The sequence below is a fragment of the Elephas maximus genome, chromosome 17 (assembly GCF_024166365.1).
Source record: "Elephas maximus indicus isolate mEleMax1 chromosome 17, mEleMax1 primary haplotype, whole genome shotgun sequence".
NCBI classification, from domain to species: domain Eukaryota; kingdom Metazoa; phylum Chordata; class Mammalia; order Proboscidea; family Elephantidae; genus Elephas; species Elephas maximus.
Window position 1 is genome coordinate 32806770 of NC_064835.1, and position 21955 is coordinate 32828724.

Sequence of the window (21955 nt, forward strand, 5' to 3'; positions counted from 1 at the left end):
TGTATCCTTTGACTATCATCCCTTGGTACATAGGTTGTATTTGTTTGTTAAAAACTGCCCAAGCCTTGACTATTCTTCTCTTCCAAAGTTGCTATTGCCTGGAAAAAAAAGGGTCCATTACATCTTCTCAGGCCCACACCCTAGGAATTTGTTTTCTAGGACAGATGAGACTGTTGGAAGAAAATCTTTTCTGGGCATATAGAGCATCTCCCTTCCTCTCCTCCAGGTAAGCTCCCCTTTACTACTTTCCAAACACTTCTTCACAGTGACCTCATTTAGAAGATTTTCTGACCAAATCTTGAAGGGTCTAGTCCCTCTGGCAGTTGAATTTGAGATAGCCTAAGCCTACTTGTCTTTCCCTCTGGGACTATGAACCAACACAGTAGTCCAAGTGTGTAAACCACGCAAGTGATGTTGAATTCATTCTTGGTACTGAAGGATAACCCACTATGTTCCAGTACCCAGTACGAAGGGTCTCTGAACGATTCACTGTTTTATCCTGAACACATACCTCCCACTACATTATCATGGCTAGTAGAGACCTGTCAGTTCATTCATTCAACAAATACTGAGGCACCTATTATGCAATGGGCTTTGTTTAAGGCACTAGGGTATGGCAACAAACAAGAGAAAATTCCTGTCCTCTTGGAGTTCACATTCTAGAGATATAATTAAAATAGAACATAAGAAAATAAAGGGAAGTAAAGGGGATTGGGGGTGATAAGAGCCTCTATTTTAGACAATGGTCAAGGGAAGTCCTCTTGTAAGTGGTGATATTGGAGCAAACACTTGAAATGATGGAAACAAGCCATGTGAATGTCTGGACCCAAGCATTCCAGGAAGAGGAATGTCAGCGAGTTCACAGGTCTGAGACGGACGTGGACTTGGCGTGTTTGTGGAATAACAACGTCCCGATGAGAATGGTCTGATGGGCAGAGTGGTTGTACTGCACTCTCAAATGGCCCTCCCTGACATCCTGTTGCTGGGCAAGCCCTCCTCCATTTCTCAGGTGTTGGAGTCAGGCATACCTCTCTTTACTTTCAGAACTCCTTCCTTCAATTGGGTCAGGAACTTGAGGGTGCAGGGCCAATGTCACGCCACCATTTGAGGCTCCCAAGAGTGACACCACACCAGGCAACCTGCCAGGCCCACACTGACATTCAACTTCTTTTGTCTGAAGAGCTGGTACTCCTTGAGGTCATCGGGGGTTTTAATCATAGTTCTCTGCAAACAGGAATCTAATGCACTGTGTCTTCTGTACTGTGGTATGGTTAGTCAGTAGTTAATGCAGGAGAATCTGACACAGGGCGCAATGGTGTGGGAGATATCAGTCCACTTGCTTTTCGCAGTTCTGCTGTCCTTCCAGGTCCCTGAAAGTCCGCCCTCCACTTGCTGCTTTCCCTGGGGTTGGGCAGGGCCTAGAAACTAGTGCTGGCCAATGAGCTGTGAGCACCAATGGGATTAACATTTACACACCTTAATGTTTAAGTGGGAGAATGATAAATTTCTCTTCTAGAACCACTGCAGTGATTGAATGAACTAGAGATGGTTCCTTTTGAGAGGAGCCTATGAAATAAACTGTCCAGATCAGCATTTTACATCAGAATCACAGGGGGGTGGTTGTTAAAAATGTAGATTCCTGAGTCCAATCCCAGAACTCCAGAACCAGATTTCTAGTGGTTGCTCAAGGCATCTTAGCAGGTGCTTTATATGGATTCTAGAGAATAACTTGCCCGCTTTAAAACACAAGGCGGTGGCTAACAAATCCCAGGATGCTTTTCAAAATGATTTTAGGGAGTTAAAAAAAATAAAAAAAAAAACCCTCCGTGAATTGAATGACTCAGTGGTAGCTGGGGCTGTTGTCCACAGGACTCTCTGTTGTCTTCCCACTAGAGTTAACTGTGGATGCTACATGTCTTTGATGGACTAGCATTTTGTTATGGGGAAAACCTTGAAATTCTTAACAGGAACAATCCTGTTGTATCTACTCTTACAGCTTTCTCATAAGATGTCAGAAGCAGAAGGAACTCTTAGTCTTTGTTGCGTTCTCCCTTTTAAGCACCTTATACAATAATATTCCATTTTCTAAAACCCAGCTATCCCAGCGATTTGTTTGTAGAACAACAGACCTTTGGTGTAGCAAAAATAAACAATCGCGTAGGGATTGCTTGAAATAGTGATTATGCTAATATTAGCTAATTGTACTAATAATTTATTGACACAATTCAGGAGAACCTCCCAGGGCCCCCAGCTCAGAACTTCTTCTGCTGGCAAGCTTACTTACATGATTTTCAGGACAGATTAGAATCACAAACAGAAAAAGGACGAATGTTTATAGGTAGTTCACAGACAATAGAAGTGGCAGCAGAAAGCAAAGAGGGATATAGAAAAACTTCAAAAACAAAGATACAAAATAGGAGTGCCGTGGTGTTCGGCCACTTGGTACAGAAGCAGACACTCCTTTTATCTCGATGTGTCCCTGAGGGTACACCTGTATACTACTTCATGAATTATGGACCTTTAAGTACATTGGCAGCAAAGTTTGCAGTTTAAAATATATTCTGCAAATAGTTTAATGAAGTATTTCAAATACAAATTAAAACTCAAAATTTTGCTTTTTAAACATTACTGTCTCCACTATGTGGCCACGTGAAATGCCTTATTTCTGGTGGGTTCCAGCTGCCCAAAGCTTTACTGCAATACGGAAAATCAGCACTACCTTAAAATGAGCCTTTTCCTGTAAAACCACAAATAACTGAAAGTTCAAACTCCACCAGTGGGTTTGGCACAGACTCCTCAGCGGTAATCACTTTTTTCAGAGGTAGGAGCTACATTTTCACTAGTCTGAAGGGAGCCGGGTGATGAAATGGTGGGCATGTAAATGAGCGTCCTAGAAAATCAAGCGTAAGACCCAGTGGAAATGTCATGCATGTCTTTAATTCCATTTGAGCTGAGTTTCCATGGGAACACATACACAGGTCTGGGAGTGTTGATTGAAAGCACATGTTCTATCTTTGCTTCGAGTCTGGAGTGTGGTATGCAGGTGTGTAAAAGGTGGCTGGCTGGCTCCCCAGTATCATTTAGGCCATTTCCCCTATTGCTGGCACAGATTTGCCCCCAATACTTTAACAGGAAAAGTGAGGAATGATGTGTAATTTATGATTCCCAGTACAAAAACCAATATTTTGATGGCTGAATATTGACATTAAAAAAAAATCCTGGGCGATACTAAAATCTTTCTTTTGGAAGAGCCTTGGCAGAGGAGTAAGCTCCGGGCCTGCCACTGGGCAGCTGGGCTGCTGCAGTACTCAGTTCAAATCTCCAGCAACTCACCGGGATGCTGTCTGCATCTGGGCTCGCCACATGCCAGGAGGCCACAGAGGACCAAATCTACGACAGTGATTCTTTTCCAGTCATTTCACCCTGGAGAGTAAACAGGAGATGCCCCAGGTGCTCTGTGGGAATATTGAGATAGGAAGCCAATTCCGTTTTCTGGGAACCTCCCAGCTTGGGGAGCCAGGGCATAGCAGCAATGATCCTGCAGCACAGCCCTGGGTATGGCACGTCTGCCTACACGCCGGTACGGACCACGAGGCTTCTGTGATTCCAAGGACAGTAGTGTTTGACCTGGCGGATGTGTGGCCGGGCATAAAAGGTGTCATATAATGCCTGTCTTTTGGTCCAAATACCCTAATTACTCCCACCTATTTTGTTATAATTCATATGAAGTCAAAAAGGAAACACATACACAAAGAAGTTTGTTTTAACCTGAAATAATTTTGATATTTGAGTTGTTTTCAGTGGAACGTTTGCGTTAAACCACAAGAATCTCCATCTGGATTATCGGAGTACAAAATCCCCTCCCCCCTCCCCAACCAAAACAAAGAAACAAAACCCAAAATCCACAAGTCAGCTTCAAATAAGTTTGGGGGAAAAAAAATGAGACTAAATATTTACATATGGGGCAAGGAATAAATCACAAATTATTTACAAAAATACACAAGCTTATGTGCATTAACAATTTACACCAGTTCACAAGAAATATTAAAACGTAAAAAAAACTGTATAAATTAAAGTTAAGAACCCAAAGGTATGAGCTAAGACTTTCTAGGATGCTTCCCTCATGCAGATCATGGCTGAAAAAAAAAAAATCAGGTTTTGCTATCTCAGAATCTAAACTGCAAAACAACCATTTTTTTTTTTTTTTTTTAAATTCTTTGAACATTAACAGTACTAATCAGGTAAGGAAAAAACGACCCTCTGTGTACACTGACAATACCTTGCACTCAGTTAAAATACACCACCATTCCTGCCATTTCTGGAACACACAGTACTGAAAATCACATGCCTCTAACCACTGGAAGTAACTTTCCGACATACTTTTGCTTTCATTTTGATTTCCTTCCACACTCTGCTCAGGTGAGACTTTGCCGACGGACCGGATGGGTGACCGACATGGATGGGAACAGAGAGAAATGGACTTTGCAGGCTCCTTAACTAAAGGCGCACGTCTCAGATTTACACCGTATGCGTTTATGGCTGCTTCAAACGCCACCTCCTACTCTTCTATCCCCGCTCACCTGATTGGTCCCTCTTCTTTAAAGAAGTATTAGTCCTAGAATTGTTCGACCTGACCCTAAATTTTAAAAACTGCTTTGCCTTTATAAGAAATGCGAAGGCCCTACCCCTGGACTATTCCAGGTACTTGCATGTTTAAAAGGATAATAAATATAGTAAGCAATAAGGCTTAAATGAAAACGACACCTCTGAGGTGGTCAGCAAAGTCTCTAGCCAGACATCCAAGGGATATGTATTTCAATCAAACCAAACTACCTGTTGAAACTAGGGGATCAGAATTTTGCCAGAAGAGATGAAATCTGGAGACATGGCTACGACAATATCAAGGGAATCAAATTTGGGTCTAATGCATAAGGCTGCTCCATCTCCTTGACCGTAATGCTCCAAGTCACAAATCTGAAAGTGCTAACGTTCAGTTCCTGTATTTGTGAGTCACACACAAGGTGAACTATGTTGAGGTAACCTGGCTCACAGTGATTTGCCATCCAATTTCTACCCCACAATATTAGGAAAGGAAAGATACAGGCAAAGTCCTTCAAATAACTGACTCCAGAGTTAAGGCTGCATCCACATACATTTAACGAAACAACTCGAGGTTTTATCTGGAGTTTGTGTTTCCCACTTACACCTGTAATTTGAGTCTCTATTCTGTATTCAAACTATTTACCTGATATTTCTAAAAAAAAACCTATTATTAATATGAAATTGCTTCGAGGCATTCATGTTAGTATTTGTAAATACAGACCATAGTTTCAGGAATAAACAGTGTGTGTGACAACAAATCCACAAATATTAGAGCCGGACAGGACTTCAGCCACCTCCCCTGGGCTCAGTTCCTGAGAGCCACGTGCATCCGCTGGCCCCACCAGCCCTTCCTCATCTCTAGGCTGCTGGTGAGTACTTACATGGCTGGTGTGATCTCAGAGGTGCTTAGGGGTCAAAAAGATGGTTATGGTGAAAAAATTAGTGCTGCATATTCACCAAAGATCAAATGCCTATAGAGAGCACCGGGTGTGTCTGTGGGCTGAATGGAAGCATCCCATCAGAGTTCCTTCACATTTTGATTACACCAGTCGGGTCTGCACTTTTAACCTAGAGTCCTAAGTTCTACAGACATTTTCACATTCGTTATTCAAAATTTCTACCATAATCCTATTTAATTCTTCCAGTCAATTCTGGGTCAAGAAAAGAAAACCTTATAGAGTATTGCCACATATTCCGTAAATGTGTTGTTCTTAAAACTTTATTTCTTTTTCTAAATATAAATCCTTAAAATGCAATCGTGTGATTTTTTTTAAATAAAAAAGGAACTGGCATGATCCTAATCTTTACACAATTTCACAGCAATAACAGCAGCACGATTTTAGCCTCATAAGATTTCTTCCTTTGCTCTAAATAAGTTAACTCCAAGTTTTAAAAAGCAGAGCAGCAATTGTCCAGTCAATGGAACGAACTTTTCCTAGTGTCTTCTACACACTGAGTGCTTAAAATACAGTAATGTATAAAACTCAAGCGTTATTAAGACGTAGAGAATGCCACGACAACTGCGTTTTGTAAATATGCAAACTTATTTTGTAAATACAGGATGGCCTTGCTAACCTGGCATTTTGGTGATGGGGTGAATTAAGACAACTGGAAGGAGCTGGGCTAGAGAGGTGTCCTGTCCTACTGTCAAATAAGGAATGCAACTTTCAGAAGAAAATCCTGGGTGTTAAACATGATTATTATGTCTATAAAGGTACAAAGAGCGATACGTGAAATGCTGGTGTAAATGGCAATAACAATAAAAACTGTGATCACCCAAGTACAGAGGGAGCAAACAGATGTAATTACTGAGCACTGAAATGGTAACTGCCTGGAATTCTGACTGGTGAAGTGGCTGGTCCTCCTGTGTGCTCAGGGCTTACTGCAGAAATTGACAGATTACTAATGGATAATTAGTAACGACTTTAAGAATTCACAGGGAGCCTGTTCTCTGGTTTAGAAACAGATTAACATGTAAATTTGTAATAACATGAGTCTATCCAGTCAAACCATGCTGCTGGTTTTTGTTTTTCTTTATGAAAATAAATTGCTTTAGGAGAACGAATGGTATGAAATGTTTTACTAGGATTTCAATTTACCAAACATTATAGGGAGAAAAGCAAACCAACAAAACCACCCTGTAGGCAGGAAACACATTAAAGGCGTTTAGTTTTCTGGTGCTAACAAAGCTTGCTGACAATAAGAACTTTTTCTTCCACCTAAAAAGTTTCCTTAAATTAAAAAATAAAAATAAAAAAATCCCTTCTGCAGTGATAGGAGCCTGCACATGGACCTGGAAGGAATAGCTGTGAATGTAAACAGGATGGTTCAGCCTGGGTCTAAATGGTCTGCCATTCTAAAAAAAAATAAAACCACTTTCTTTATCAAACATTTAATTTAAAGTCTTAATCTCTTACTTCTTATAATGTTGCTAAATGTCCAATTGGCGTATCTGAAGGGCCAGGGAAAGGTCTTTCTCCATTCTAGTTTATCACACAAGACCCTCTGAAGACAACGGATAATGAAGTCAGAAAAACGGAGTGTCTCTCTGGGAGAGGTGCCTGGCTGCCGAAGCAGGCAGGATCCCAACAGTAAATGCTAAAGCCTACCAGGAAGGGGATGTAAACTGCTGGAAGGAGACACCAAATACTAAGGAGAAAAAGATATGGTTAAATTCAAATTCAGTTAATGGCAGCCCTCAGGCTCTTGCAAATTAGCCCTACCTGGCAGGGGTGGTCTGTGACAAATTTCTCTACCAGATTTTCAACAGTGCTTTACGATCATTCAGCTTTCTTTTAATGACAAAATGACACAATCCATAGATGGAAGAGGTGGTAATGAAGGGGGCAGGGATGCTGATTTATTAGTTGTTTTTTTTTTAACGTGGTTGGGGGTTTGTAGTGTTGAATTTTTTTTTTTTTATTATTATTCTTTTTGGTTATTGAAAAAAAATAGAGCAGCCCACTGCCCAGCAGAGGCTGCTTCGACTCTATTGCTCAGGCTCACTCCGCAGGGATCTGGGTCTCCGGGTGCTGCAGGGACAGCTCTGTGGGGAGGAAAGCCCCCTGGCCCAGAGCTGTGGCGTATGTCCTGTTCTGTGGGTGTAAGAAGCCAGAGGGCACGTATGTCCCCACGCCCCCTCCTCCTCCTCCAAACACACCACGCGGGTGCTGCGGCAGGGAGTGGTAGACCTCCAGATTGTCGTACTGGGACAGGACAGTGGCACCACTCTGGCGCTTGCTGGGCATCTGGTACTGGTACAGCACGCCGGGGTCCCGCTCCATGCTCGGGGGGTGGTGCAGTTTCAGACTATGACTCCTCTCTGGCTTAGGGGGTGGGACCACGGCCTGCGCAAGGGGCTCCTCTTCTTTGTAGCAGTCTCTAGAGTACTTCTCTGGGGCGGAAGGCTGCCTGGTGCGGGGCCGCTCCAGCTCTTTGGAGAGCCTCACTTCTTTGTGGTTCAGTCTTAGAGACTCCTGCCCTGATGGGATGAATTTTCCCCCAGAGCTGTGGTAGCTGACTGGCTCAGAGGGGTCCGGAATTCCTTTGGACCCATAATCTAACTGGCCAGCTCCCTGGGGGTGCGGTGGCCCATTTTTTGACTCACACAGTTGCCTATGGCTTGCTTCCTGATGTGCCCTATGCTCGGGGAGGTTACATCCCATGTCATGAATCTTTCTGTTCCTGAGGCTGCTTTGCTTCTGAGGGAGGGAGGGCTTCTCTGGCTGCCCATTGCCGTACCCTCCGTGGTGGTGGGCTCTCTCTAACTCTGGCTCCGGGTAATTCCTGTAGAAGCGGTCATCTCCCTCAGGACTCATGGCCTTGGCTGGGTACCGCCCCTCCTTTCCCTCTGCCACCGAGAGAAGTCCAGTTTTCCCAGGATCTGATTTACTGCGAAGGTGGACGACATAGAGCCCACCCAGGTCATCTTGCACAGCCGGGGTCATGTTTTCATACTGGGACATAACAGGCCCTTTCACCTTCTGCCGGGCGCGGCTCTCTCTCCGGATGGACTGCATGCGATATTTCTCCATGTCCTCAAGATCCCATGAGGCGTAAGTGTGCTTTATGTCAGTGGCTGGAGGCATGTTGACTACATTGTGGTCGTTACCAGAGAAATAGCCAATCACGTTGGCCCGGGGACGTGTGGGCAGAGCAGGATAACTGTACAAGTTCTTCCCTTGCAGTCGAGAATTATAGAAGGCAAAATCGCGATTGGGTAGGCGGTGAACGGGCCTCAGCTGCACTGTGCCATAGGCATCCACATCACACAGGGCCCCGCTTGGGCTGTAATAGGAACTAGAACTGGAATAGGGGCTATACCGGTAGTGGACCCGACCGTTCTCAAAGTAAGGCTGAAGCTGAGTTACGTGATAATCTGAGCGGCCCTGGGAAGACTGATATGGCTTATATTGGTACAGGGGTCTTGGGCAGTAGGCTGGTTCATCATCTGGAGGGACTTCTGTCCGTGAAATGGGAACAGAGCGAATCATGGAAGATGGAGGGGCGTGGAGAGACTGCACCCTCCGGATGGTAGGGTAAGCTGGAATATCTTCAGGGTAACAAGCATTCCTAACAGAGGAGCTCAAAGGGGACACATACTCGAGCCGGCTGCATGGCTTGGCATGGTGCCCAGACACGCTTCTTCCTGGGGCCATGTAAGTATTGTAGCGAGGCCCCACAGAGACTGACGGCTCCGATCTGGCGCCATAGGATTGGTGTTGCTCCAGTTTATTATGGTGTGGGGGCACACTCTGGGGGCGGTACTGGCAGTTTGGAGTCATATTGAAATGCAAACAGTTTTCTGGACCAAAGGGCTCAATGGTGACATCAGGCCTAGCAAAGGAGGAATAAGCTGTTTTCTGAGAAGCATGCTTACGCTGTGGGATGGGAAGCTGTACAGGCAAACCATCGTCCAGAGAGGCTGAAGAAGCGGTGACAAAGGAATGATAATTTGAACTGCTGGAAGCATCTGCACTGCTGGCATGTACAGCTGTGGCTATCTTACTCTCCATGGTCCTGGTGGGGGGCATGGGCGCAGCAAAGCCGCAGGAGGGGTGCAGAGGAACAGATTCAGCCTGCAGGTGCAGCAGTGGGGCCCTGGTGCCCTCCCGGGATTTTTCGGGGAGGCCGGGGTGGACAGCGGGCACAGAGACGGTACACTGAGCAGAGGCACTGCCATCGCTGACAAAGACAGACACAGGCTCATCAGCAGCTCTAGGCTCAGGTGGCTTCTCTGGAGCTGGAGCTACTCCTGGGACCTGATGGAAGACAATAAAAGAATGGGCTTGTTTGTTCTCTGTGCTTCCCTCTACAGAATCAAATCCTATTACATTTGTACCCCATATGTCGAGGCTCTTTGGGTAGCAGCTTGACTCTTCCCAAGCTACGTGATCACGGTGGACAGGGCAGTAAGCTGGCCTGCCCCATGCTAGGAAAGGAGTCCCACACTGGTCCCTGGTGCAATACCCACCACCAGCTTTACAGAGCTGTTCACGGCTTTCTACGTTATAATAGATGGTAATGTGGGATGAGGCTGTTAACAACATTATCTCAGTGAATGGTCCAAAAAGTAGTTTGGCCAAAACACACCGTTAAGCTTAACCCTTTCAAGACCCAATTATTTTCTGCTTTGAATTTTTTGTTGATACCATGTGTTCTTGTAGTGGAATGCATGCTGAATCATGGAATGTGTTTAAATTTTTTATTGGTAATATTTTTTCTTTTTTAATATAGATTTCAAGAAATATTATGGGAAAATACACGATTTGTGGGAGTCCAGTCTTGGGTAGTAGGCTTTATTGCAGGGTGCCTTCCATTTGGGTACCTGGGGCACCTCTGGTTTTGCCTAATACCTCAGCTATTTTGCTTCGAAGACAGTTTCTTAGCCTCTCACCATTACATAAATCCCCACTAGAGGGAAGCAAATCCTTCCAGTGGGAAAAGTATACTCCCAAAGAACTCCAGAGCCATAAAAAGTGGGCGGGATACCGTCTGTTCCACAAGTCATGAAAGGGTTAAAAGCATACACCTAATCCATCTGTCTAGCTCAGTCTCAACACCAAGAGCACTTTATTAAACAGAGTCAATTCGCTCTCGAGAGATTTTTGAAATGGCTCAGAGTTGCACAGAGTGAGCAGTTATGAACCCCAAAGTATAGGGAGGGCTGGAAAGTGCCTTGTCCCAAGTGGATTCAAATCAGAGGTTGGTGTCTGTCCCCGTGCCCTATTCCATCCTGATCTGTGGATGCAGAGACCAAACTATCCCACAGCAGTGCTACAAATACGCTCTCCCTGAAAGGTGTTTGCAAGAAACAGTGTGTTCCACTGAGGATGAGAAAGTAAAGCCTTTCTACTTCAACGTGACTACAAGGACCCTGTGGCACTTTTTTATAAGTGGGAGAATTAAGAAGAAAGCTTAGTAGTCTGCAAATAACATTCATTGTCATATCAAAACAGGCACTTGACTATGTGACAATCTGCTGATTAATGTTGAGAAAATAACGAAAAGTCCTAAGACACTGTAATCTCTTATGCGTCTAACGAGTCTCCAAGGCAGAGTCTTACAAATGTCTCATGTCCCAAGGGTCAAGTATTCTCATTGTGTGGATGTGAATGACCAGCAGAGGTGGTTAGGTGACTTGCCCAAAGTCACAGTGAGTCAGTGATGGAGCTGAAAACAAACCATGCAAGTCCAAAACCTCTGCCCGATTTGACTCACCCGATCACTCATCGTCTCCTGGTATTATTACAAATTACTATTATTATGAAGAACCTGGACCCTTTAGGAAGCAAAGGTAGCAGGCATAGTTAAACTACAGTCATTAAGTCACTGCTCCTTTCTCAAAGAGAAACCAACATCATGGTAACCGCAGATTCCACCCTCAAATGGGAAATGTTTCATGGAAACCTGCCACAGATGGAAAAGTAAACGCCAAATCTGACATACCCTGCTGCAAAATGACATACCTTTGGAAAAAGTAAACTTCGTATCACCTGGCTGCTCCCCCTTCTTACCTTGTGAGGATTATTTAATCCTATACTGGCTGGGGCTTGTACCTGCCCCAAGGTTGGCAGCTGCTCTGCAGGCCTCTGGGAAGGAGGTGGGGGAAGGGGACGGCCAGCTCTGTGAGCACGCTGAAGGGTGGCAACGGCAAGGCTGGTGGCAGGGGGCTGCTCGACTGCATTCCAGCTGGCTGCCCTGATGTTGACTTCCGCTGTTGTTGGGACAGCTGTCACGTAAGCCAGGGTGGCTGTGCTTGTATTTTCTTCAGGGGACCCAGAAGGAGGGTAGATTTTGTCCCGAGGCAAATTAGGAGTGGGAGAGGAGTCCGCAAGCTCTGAAGCATGGTAGGGCCTATCCACCCTTGCACCAGGATGAGGAGGCGGCTGGTCTCCACTGCAGAAATGGAGGTGAGAAGGGTCCTGGTCCACAGACGAGACAGCTGGCACGCTGGGCTTCCCAGGCTGGTCTTCAGGGAAACACGTGTGCTCATTAGGCTTCTCTGAGTCTGCTGAGGGAACTGCAGGGATTTGGGCCTGTTCTGGGTCCCCAGATAAACAGGTGCGATGTGGCTGATCCCCTGGGGAGTCTGCTTGGTGAAGCTGCTCCCCAGATTCAGCGGCATTGGAATGGGTGTGACCCCCGCTAGCTGTTGGATCTGGTGTAGGCTGCCCACAGTCCCCAGGCGTGTTGTTGTGGAGGTGAAATTGCTCTACTGGTGTATCGGTGTGGTGACAGGCCTTATCTAGAGTAACGCTAGGGTAGGAAATGGGCAGCGTGTCTTCAGCCACAGCCACTGCTATGTCTCCATAATCTGCGTAACCAGCCTGCGAATTCCCTGGTCTCTTCAAGGACTGAGTTGAGGCTTGCTGTGCAGACTCAGCTAACGCTAGCGCCAACATGCGGGCAACGTTTTTCGGAGGCGGTGGAGGTGGGATAAGAGAGACTGAACTGACAGGAACGGGATCCTGAGGGGGGTCATGGGTAACTGCTCCTAGTGGGAAATTGGGAAGAAAAATGAGAGTGAAAAGGTAGCTTATGTTATCTTATATGGAAAGCCAAATATTCCCCATCTGATCATTAAAAAATAGGCGCTTTCCGTATTTCAAAATGACAATCCATGATCTTCTATCCCACATGCAAATGCTGTAGAACACACATCTGGTTCAGAAGGAAAACTAAAAGAGCATTCAGAGATTTCAGTTTCCTCTTGAATGCTACAGAGATGGGGGGATGAAGCTCTCTCACCTGGCTCAGAAAAGGCTACTTAGAAAACAAGCTGCAAGTGCTAGTGGACTGTTCTTAAGAGTAGTTTCTTACATTTAATGGTGTAGGCTGGCTTGTTAACTTGTAAGGTTATCATACAGATACTTTATTAGAAGAGAAAACGGAATCAAGAGCTACGAAGCTGTGCAAAAATTTTCCACGAATTCTGACTGTCCAGAGAGATAAGGGGACTTTATGGAGTTTTGAAGTAGGGCCACTGGCCCTGTGGGGGATTTTTGTTTGACTGCTTTTAACTTAGGGCTTTGCACCATCAGCACCACCCAGAAAAGCCTTCTTTTGGATTATAGCACATTCCTCCCTTAAAAGGCACAGGTGGCACCCAGGACTGAAGATCCCTCTCAACTTAAAGAAAGAACGGAGGAAAACACACGGTACCTGTCTGTGCCTGTCCAGCAGGTACAGCCTTACTCTGAGTGCTCAGGAGGGCCTGCTCCTCTCTCTCTGGCAAGGCCACCTCGTCCACAGCAACCACCTGGTCCAGGGTCTGGACTTCAGGTTCACATCCTTCCTGGGCTTCTCGCTCACTTGTTTTTGTCTTTACTGCCTGGGTGGGGGATCTATTTGTGACATCACTGTCTTCCATGTTTTTGTTCTGGGCTGGAGAAGATGCATTCTGAGCTGCTGTATCTGAGATGGCACCGATGACTTCTGACACTCGAGGGGGGAGGGTCACAGAAATGGGCTCAGATATGTTCAGAGAAGGTGACTTGCTTAGTTTCCGTCCTATCTTTGGAGAGAAAGCATAGACGACCTTTTCAGCGAATGAGGATGGCTTAGAGGACTTATCTTCCGCTGGGCTCAAGTCCAGGGTAAAGAATGGACTCAGTTTCTCCTGAAGAGGGGAGACAGGTTCAGAGCTTGCAGTACTTCCTGGAGTCTGAGACTGGCTACCACCTCCATCTGCATCCTTCTTATTGGTATTAGGTTTATCCTTGGAGTATCCTAATGAATCTAAAAAGGAATTATCACTTTCCAGACATTCGGATCCGGCCTTGGGAGGACTACACTGAAAGGACATGGGGTCAAAATCCAGGCTGGCCACTCCAATGTCTGGTGGGCTCAAGTCAACGTCCTCAGCTGAGTGAGGAGACAGGAGTGCTGGAATGTGGAGCGCCCCTACTTCCTCCTCACTTTCATTGTCATGGGGCAGGTTATCATAGGAATTACAGCGGTTGCCCAGCATCTCGCCATTAAAAGAGGCAGACAGTGCATCACTGCTAGATCTGGGTCTTCTGGGTCGGAACAGCTTGGAATCACCTGGTGAAATGGATGACAATATCAAAGTATGAGTGTTACAGGGTACACGACATCAGGCCATGTCACCTACTTATTACAGGAGCAGCTTACTACGTGGAGTAAGAAAGTGTTACTTCTCATTTCCTTCTGGTAACTGTCTCTTGGTACACACAGATCATTTAAACTTGAAATAACAGAACTCCCACACCAGATTCTAAGTAAGACACACATCTGGTATAATCCTAGGGAAACTGCAGCATTTGATGGTTTGGGGAGGAAAAATGACTCCGAACTCTTAGATTCTATTACTAGTCCAACACTGACAATTTTTGTGACTTTGGGCAAGCTTTCATTTCTTTGTGTCTTATTTTTGCATTGACCTCACACATGAATTGTGAGGTAGAATTAATCATTGAAAACCTGCAAAAGCTGGAACCTGTGTAAGGCAGAAACCTGTCGAAGAAGAAAAACTCAAATCTTTTCCACTAAGATGAGTGACAGAAAAGTTGTAAGACTGCAGCGTGTCAAAGGCAGAAAATTTTAGAGACCTGGAAAAACATGACGGCCCCGCTGAATTCTGGCTCCACAGTTTCACTGTAGTACTCGGCTGTGCAACAGCAACAGCATAGCCGCAATTATTTACTTATTTATTGATTTTGTGAGGAAGCACCCTCACACTCACATTTCCAAAATACCGAACTTCTCCATTAAAAAGTCTCCACAGCCCCACAAGGTATTTGCATATGTTCAGTCAAGGCTTCCTTTCAGATACTTCAACAAAAGTAATTAACTTTTCCTCCCTTAAAAAGAACAGGCTTTGAGTTTCTCAGGCAGACCCCTTGACAGCGTATCACACAATCTTAGGATGTTGTGAAACGGCCAAGTGGTAAAAGAAGCCCTCTGAATTTTCTACTAGAATTATGAGAATTGCAATAATGAAAATATAACACAAAGAGGAAGGAGTTGTCTGACCATAAATACATTCACTAATATATCAATCACTTATAAAACTAATACCTCTTCAGATATTATTTTCTGGTTAACGCTAATATCTACCCAGCCCATTGCGCTGTTTTCGTAGGTCATTCTCTTGGCTGCAGTGAACTGAAAACCTTGTAAAATGTCAGTCACTCATATGAGGTGATTGATGCAGAACTTCTCGAATCACAAGCAAAGCCATTGACCAATGAGGGCCTGACAGTTAGAAGAGTTAATAAATGAAGATGAGAAAACTGACCAGGATGGTGATACCTCAGGACACTGCAGAAGAGCATGACTTGAGTATAAAGGATTAAGAACAAAAAAGCCCCTGGGAAATCAGCGAAGCTTTTAATGATTTTTGCAATCAGCACCTTCTTTATAATCCCTCCAGACAGGCCAAGCATCCAGTGCAGGTGTCTTGTTTTGCTATTACACAGTTTTGTAAAAAAAAAAAAAAAAGAAAAAAACCATACCCCACTCCAAATCAACCTTGAAGGTTATTCTTCTCTAATTTTAAAAATTAGTACATAGATGCAACCATAATACCACTCTTGCTAAAGAGAAGACAAAATAAACTTGTTTTCATAATTTTTTTAGTTTTGCTTTTCAAATTAAGTTGCAATCAAAACCTTTTTTCCCCACCTACCATGAAATTCTGTCCCCATTTTGTGGATCCACTTCCAGTTGCCCTCTCCCTGTACTCACGATCTGCGTAATTATCTAATAAACCTGCTCTGTGAAACTTAGTATCATGGTAAGCCTCTGGTTTAAATATCAAAACGACTTCAATTTTATACTATGTAACACTGTGCTCACATTGTAAAATCTAAAGAAGGAAATACTAATAACAGCAGTTTAGTTTTCAATAGGCATTAATAAATATAAACGGTTAACTTAAAACAGTTCAGCTATTTTTATGTAAACTGACTAGTAATCGGGCCAAAAGATTAAAGATGGTACCACATTAAAACATCAGAGACTTTTAATCTGAACAATACTAGATAGATACTGGAATTCTTAGGAAATTACAGTCTGTAGCTTATTTATTAAGTACATGTTTATAAAATATCTCAATTACTGTGTTCTTTTATGCAATACATTATATAATAAAACAACTGACACTTTCAGGCTTACCATCAGCTGCATGGAGGGAAGTAAGAGACTCCTCGCTCTTGGCTGAGCGGAGCGTGCCTTCCGCCCTGGCGCCTACAGAGTCAAAGCCATACAAAAGGAGGTTTTATTATTTGTTACATACATAGTGAAAGACAACGGTATTTTTTCTTTACACATATTTAAAATCCCAAAAGCTATTTGGTGTACATTTTGATGATCATATTCAAGTTTAGCATTCTGTTATGTAATGTGCTGAATTGCTCTCAAATTGTTTCCTATATAAAAAAATCTCTTTTCCAAAGGTTTATGAACTTAAGAAAAGACAGAAATTAAAAGACTTCTTTTCTATTTCCTAAAGATCAGGAAATGGTACCGTAGTGGGTTGGACAGTGCTCCCCTGCCCCAAATGCATGTCTTCAGGAACCTCAGAATGTGACCTGATTTGGAAATAAGAGTCTTTGATTTAGTTAAGGATTTCAAGATGGTATCACACTGGATTCAGGGAGCCCTAAATCATGGCTGGTGCCCTTATGAGAAAAGGATGGGACACAGAGGGAAGATGGCCATCTGAAGACAGAGATTAGAGTTATAATACCAAAAGCTAAGGAATGCCTGGAGCCACACCAGCAGCTGGAAAACAGGGGGACACAGAGGAAAGACAGCCATCCAAAGACAGAGATGGGAGTTACACTACAAAAAGCTGAGGAATGCCTAGAGCCACACCAGCAGCTGGAAAAGTCAAGAAAAAATTCTCCCCTGGACCCTTCAAGGGAGCCTGCCCTGCTGAGACAATGATTCTGGACTCCGGCCCCCATTGCTGTGAGAGAATAGATGTCTGTGCTTTTCAGCCACCTGCTTTGTGGTAATTCATCACGTCAGCCCTAGAAAACTAATGCAGTACTTAAGTCGTGTTTGTCCAATACTGTTTGTTAAATCTCTCATCTTCCTTCGTTCCTGTCAGCACTCGGCACCGACAGCTGACAGCTCCTTCTTAAACCCTCCTTTGTTACTTGTGGTGAGAGTACCCATCCCCTTGCCTGCCCACCTCTCTAAGCACTTCTGACTCTCTCCTTGGGGCCCTTCCTCCTGCTGTCCTTCTAACACTGCTTTCCTAACTCAGGCTCCAGCCTGCCTCTCGTCTCACCCCAGGAGGAGCTCTCCCTGGGCAGTAAACTCCAGTTCTAAGGTTTTCACATCTGGATGGTGGCTGATTACTTCTAAATCTGTGTATCTAATTGTGAAGCGCCTTTATGGAATTTCAGACCCACGATGATTACATGTTAAATTCACTATAAACACATTACTCTTCCCAAAACTGCTATAGGGATAACGGCACTGCCATCTACCTTGTCATTTAATCAGAAACCTGAAAATTATCTTTGTTCCTCTTTTGCCGTCATCCTCCACAAACATTTGTTCACCCAGGCCTGTAGACTGTCTGCCTCCTAAATCTCTCCCAAGTCCACCCCACCCCACTGCTCATTGCTTAATTCAGGCACTCATCACTTCTTGTTTAAACAGCTGTAACCGTCTGCCAGTTGTCCGGTCCCTAGTCTCACCCCTTCTATATACTCCCTATGCCACTGTCCAAGCCATCTGCCTTAAACACAAACCTGATCATGTTACGTATCGAAACCATTCAGTAAGTCTCCACGTAGGGTAGGACAAAACTCTTTGTCAAGGCATATGAGGCCCCAGTGATAAGAACTTCTTCCACTATGACTCAGCCAAATTCTTTAGAGGGCCCTGCTCCACACACCAGTCTGCATCTTGCTCCCATTTCCTGAAACACCACTCTCGGGCCCTCGTCTGTTGGGTGAATCCTCACTTAGTCTTCAGATCCCTGGTCAAAGGTTATGTTTTCTGACCATCAGCCCTTCCCCCCACAAGAATTGACAATTCCTACCGTATGCAAACCTTCATTTCAAAAGCCACTAGCCTGCTTCGAAATTTACTTTCTTACACATGTAACTCCCCAAATAGACCCTGAAGGCAGGGAAAGTGTTTGAATTTTCTTTCTACCTGCAGGGAGATTCTGCTATCAAATTATCTAACATATGGTTAGCTTATGTTTGCAGACTGAATGGATGATGAATTAAAACAACTGAACACTACGTTCTAACATTACCTAAGAAGAAAGTTCTACTAGACTTCTAGATTCAGAAGCTGTTCACATCAAACATGAATCTTAAACTATTTTTAAAAGAGGAGTTTTCTCAACGACAGTAATAGATTTGTATGATCCAGTAAGATACTCTCATCAATGAGTTATCTAATGAAAAAGATAGCTTCTTCGGTAGATAATAGAGGCTTGAAAGGTGTGCTGAAACACGGTTTTGTCATTTTTTAAATCTATAAAAATACAGATCGACACAACTGAAACACACAGCGGTATTTTTTTCATCACCAACGATATGTTAAGCTATGTTACAGATCTGTTGTGGATTTTCAACCACATTCCCATTATATATTAATCCGTATATTTTCCATAATTTACTGAGCACACCCACATATTTATATATAATTTATCTCTATTTCCTTTGGACCCGGGGGTAAAGAACTGGTAAAGGCAGACAGCTCATCTACAGGCACGTGCTGTGGACATCCGCTACAGGGCCCGTGCCGACAGCATGTGAATGTGTGCTCAGATGGCCCACACCTGGGGAGCCTCGGCAACATTGCACCAACCTTTCAGGGCCATGGCTTTCATCTCGGAAGGCTCGCTCTCATTGCGCTGGAGCTTCCGTTTGGAAACAGACGACGATTTTCCCAAATTGAAGAAGGAACGCCAGCTGCCCACGGGGGATTTTTTCATTTTATTTTGAGGCCTCTTCCTATGGGAGAGAAATTTTTCTGCACTAAGATATCCAACGGAGAATCTATCTTTACTTGTTTTTTAAAAAAAGAAACAAACAAATAACGGGAGGAGCCAAAAGCTTGGAGAGGCGCAGGTGAAAGAGTAAACACACACCTTGCACACAGCACACTCGAGACAGTGCAACCAAACTGCCAATAAAGCACTAAAGGAAAACTCCACGTGCAGATTTTAATATTTGTAACTACCCTCACAAAGATAATTTTTATACAGATCATCATATTTAGATCCAAGGTTACAATCTGGGAAATAAGTGGAAATAAGAAACTTCTGGGAATAAGAAATACTAAGATGCCCAAAGAAAACAGAGTTAAAGAAAATGATGTTAGCTGTAAGGAGAGAGAGCCAAGCCCAAACAGAAGAAAAGTACTAATAACTAGTATATACCAAATGCCAGGCACAGTGCTAGGGGCTTGACATGCATTATCTACCACGTGGAAATATATAACCAGATGAGGTAGGTACTATTATTCTCATTTTATAGCTGAGGAAATTAAGACACAAAGTTTAAAGTCACTTCCTTAAATTTATAAAACTGGTGAATGGTGGAGTCAGGGCTGAAACCCAGGTCTATCTTAACCACTTAACCACTAATAGTAATAGACAGCACTGCCCTGGTGGCGCCATGGTTAAGTACTGGGCTGCTAACTGAACAGGGCAGTTGTTTGAACCCACCAGCAGCTCCTCAGGAGAAAGATCTGGCAATCTGCTCCTGTAAAGATTACAGCCAAGAAAACCCTATGGGGACAGTTCTAGTCTGTCATATAGTTGGAATCGACTTGATGGTACACAACAACTCCATACTTCCGAAAAAGTTATGGCGCTAAAGTGTAAAATCAAGAAGCTGAAGACAACCTCAGGATAATGAAGTTAGAGCATGCTCTTCTTGTTATCAGGACGTTTTTAGTAACGTGAAGGGAAAGGAAGTGAGAGGGGTACATGAAATGTGGAAAAACTAATCCTCCATCATTATTCCCACCAAAACCCAAAACCAAACCCACTGCCGTTGAGTTGATTCCGACTCACAGCAACCCTGTAGAACAGAGAACTGCCCCATAGAGTTTCCAAGGAGCGCCTGGCAGATTCGAACTGCTGACCTCTTGGTTAGCAGCCGTAGCACTTAACCACTACACCACCAGGATCTCCTTCATTATTAGCACTGTTCAATCCAGGGGGCTGGAATCCTCACTTTCCCATGTAATAGCCCAGGGAGTGGCAGAGATATCAAAAAGGACTTTCACATACGTTAGGCTTCATAGCATAACTTAGAAGATACAGAAACCATGCTCTCATTATCATTTCTTCAAAGAATTTCAGAGCTGGAAGGAACACGAAGAGCAAAGAGCAGTGACTCTCAAGCTTTAGCAAGTATTCAAATCACCTCTGGAAAAGACAGATGCTGGGCCCTGCGCCCAGAGTTTCTGATTCAGCGAGTCCAGAGTGGGCCTGGAAAATCTCCATGTCTAACAATTACCAGATGACACTGAAGCTGCTGGCTGGGAGACCAGGCTTTGAGAGCCACAGATCTGGTCTAACCTTTACATGGGGCCCATGGCAAACAAGTGCAGTCATTACTTTCAGGACAAGCTACTCCAAAACGGCTTCTTTCTCAACAAATTTCTAGATAACACACCTCAGAGAGAAAATGAAAGCCTATATGGTACAAGGATATCACTTTTCCTGGCAATTTTCCCCAAGCAATTGATGTTCTTCTTTTTAAAACCCGTGACATAATGCTTTACGTGGATCACCTGCATCTTTGCCTAAGAATTGTTACGTATCATCTATATTCAAATACACAGGTTTTTCTGGGATTCCTCTTGAATTAATATAAAAACCACACCCGCTGCCATCGAGTCAATCCCGACTCACAGCAGCCCTACAGGACAGAGTAGAACTTCCCTATAGGGTTTTCAAGGTTGTAAATCTTTATGGAAGCAGACTGCCACATCTTTCTCCAGCAGAGCAGCTGGTGGGTTCAAACCACCAACCTTCTGGTTAGCAGCAGAGTACTTAACCACTTTGCCACCAGGGCTCCTTAAAATTAATAGAGTAATACTAAATACAAGATTGAAAGTGAAAAAAAATGATAATACATGGCCATGAAAAGCATATTCTGGCAAAGATTTAATAAATTTTACCTTTCAAGTGGGAACTCAATTATAGTATGAAACTTTCCCTGAAGTGCGGCAGGTCCTTCTCCGACTTCGATGTATTTATTTTCAGTTACAATTGGAGAGTTGACCTGAGCCTGTGTTCGTGCCTGGGCTTCCTCCAGCGTCAGCAGCTTGGTGGAAGGAGAAGAAACCAGCAAGGACTTGGGCCTTGACAGAGAAGCTTTGGATGGAAAAGGAAAGCAATGGAGAGAATCAAACATTTTGACACAGCAGGGGGAAAAATGTGTGTGTGTGTGTGTGGCTGTGAATCTGACTGTCTACCCATCTATCTGTGTTGTTTTTAAATATTCTTCATTATTTTTTTAACGGCAAAAATAATAGTGCTTTATATTAAGTAAGGAATAAAATGGGACGTACCAAGTTAACACTGACATATATATTTTTAAAATTCTGTAAGCAGTTTAACTATTTTCCTGTCTTAAAGGATACCGGAAAAGGATACTATCCAGCTATTTTTAGTTTTGGAAAATTTTTTCTTCTGTTCCATATTATGACCTTTATATACATATAAATCACAGGTGCCATGTCATTTTTTTAAAATATGTCATAAAGCTAAGCTCACAATAGGTCTAATATGTAGGATTCACTATATACACACAAAATAACTGTGAAATTGTGCATTTTGGAAAACGGGACTAAATTAGCTGCTAAATGTAAATCTAACATTTCTTTAAATTTAGGT

The 21955-nt window shown here is 43.7% G+C and overlaps 1 protein-coding gene across 6 annotated transcripts in view; it reads right to left on the reverse strand.

Annotated features, from left to right (window-relative positions):
- Positions 1-3619: 3619 nt before the first annotated feature.
- Positions 3620-21955, reverse strand: part of ARHGAP32 (Rho GTPase activating protein 32) — a 411930-nt gene continuing 393594 nt past the window's right edge. For all 6 annotated transcript variants that reach the window (XM_049857308.1, XM_049857307.1, XM_049857306.1 and 3 more), the window contains 6 exons: positions 21238-21433; positions 18910-19055; positions 16243-16314; positions 13267-14148; positions 11619-12598; positions 3620-9863 (listed from right to left, as the gene is read on the reverse strand). In XM_049857308.1, coding sequence (XP_049713265.1) covers positions 7605-9863; positions 11619-12598; positions 13267-14148; positions 16243-16314; positions 18910-19055; positions 21238-21433 — 4535 coding nt within the window. In that variant the 3' untranslated portion in view covers positions 3620-7604. The remainder of the gene's footprint in view (positions 9864-11618; positions 12599-13266; positions 14149-16242; positions 16315-18909; positions 19056-21237; positions 21434-21955) is intronic.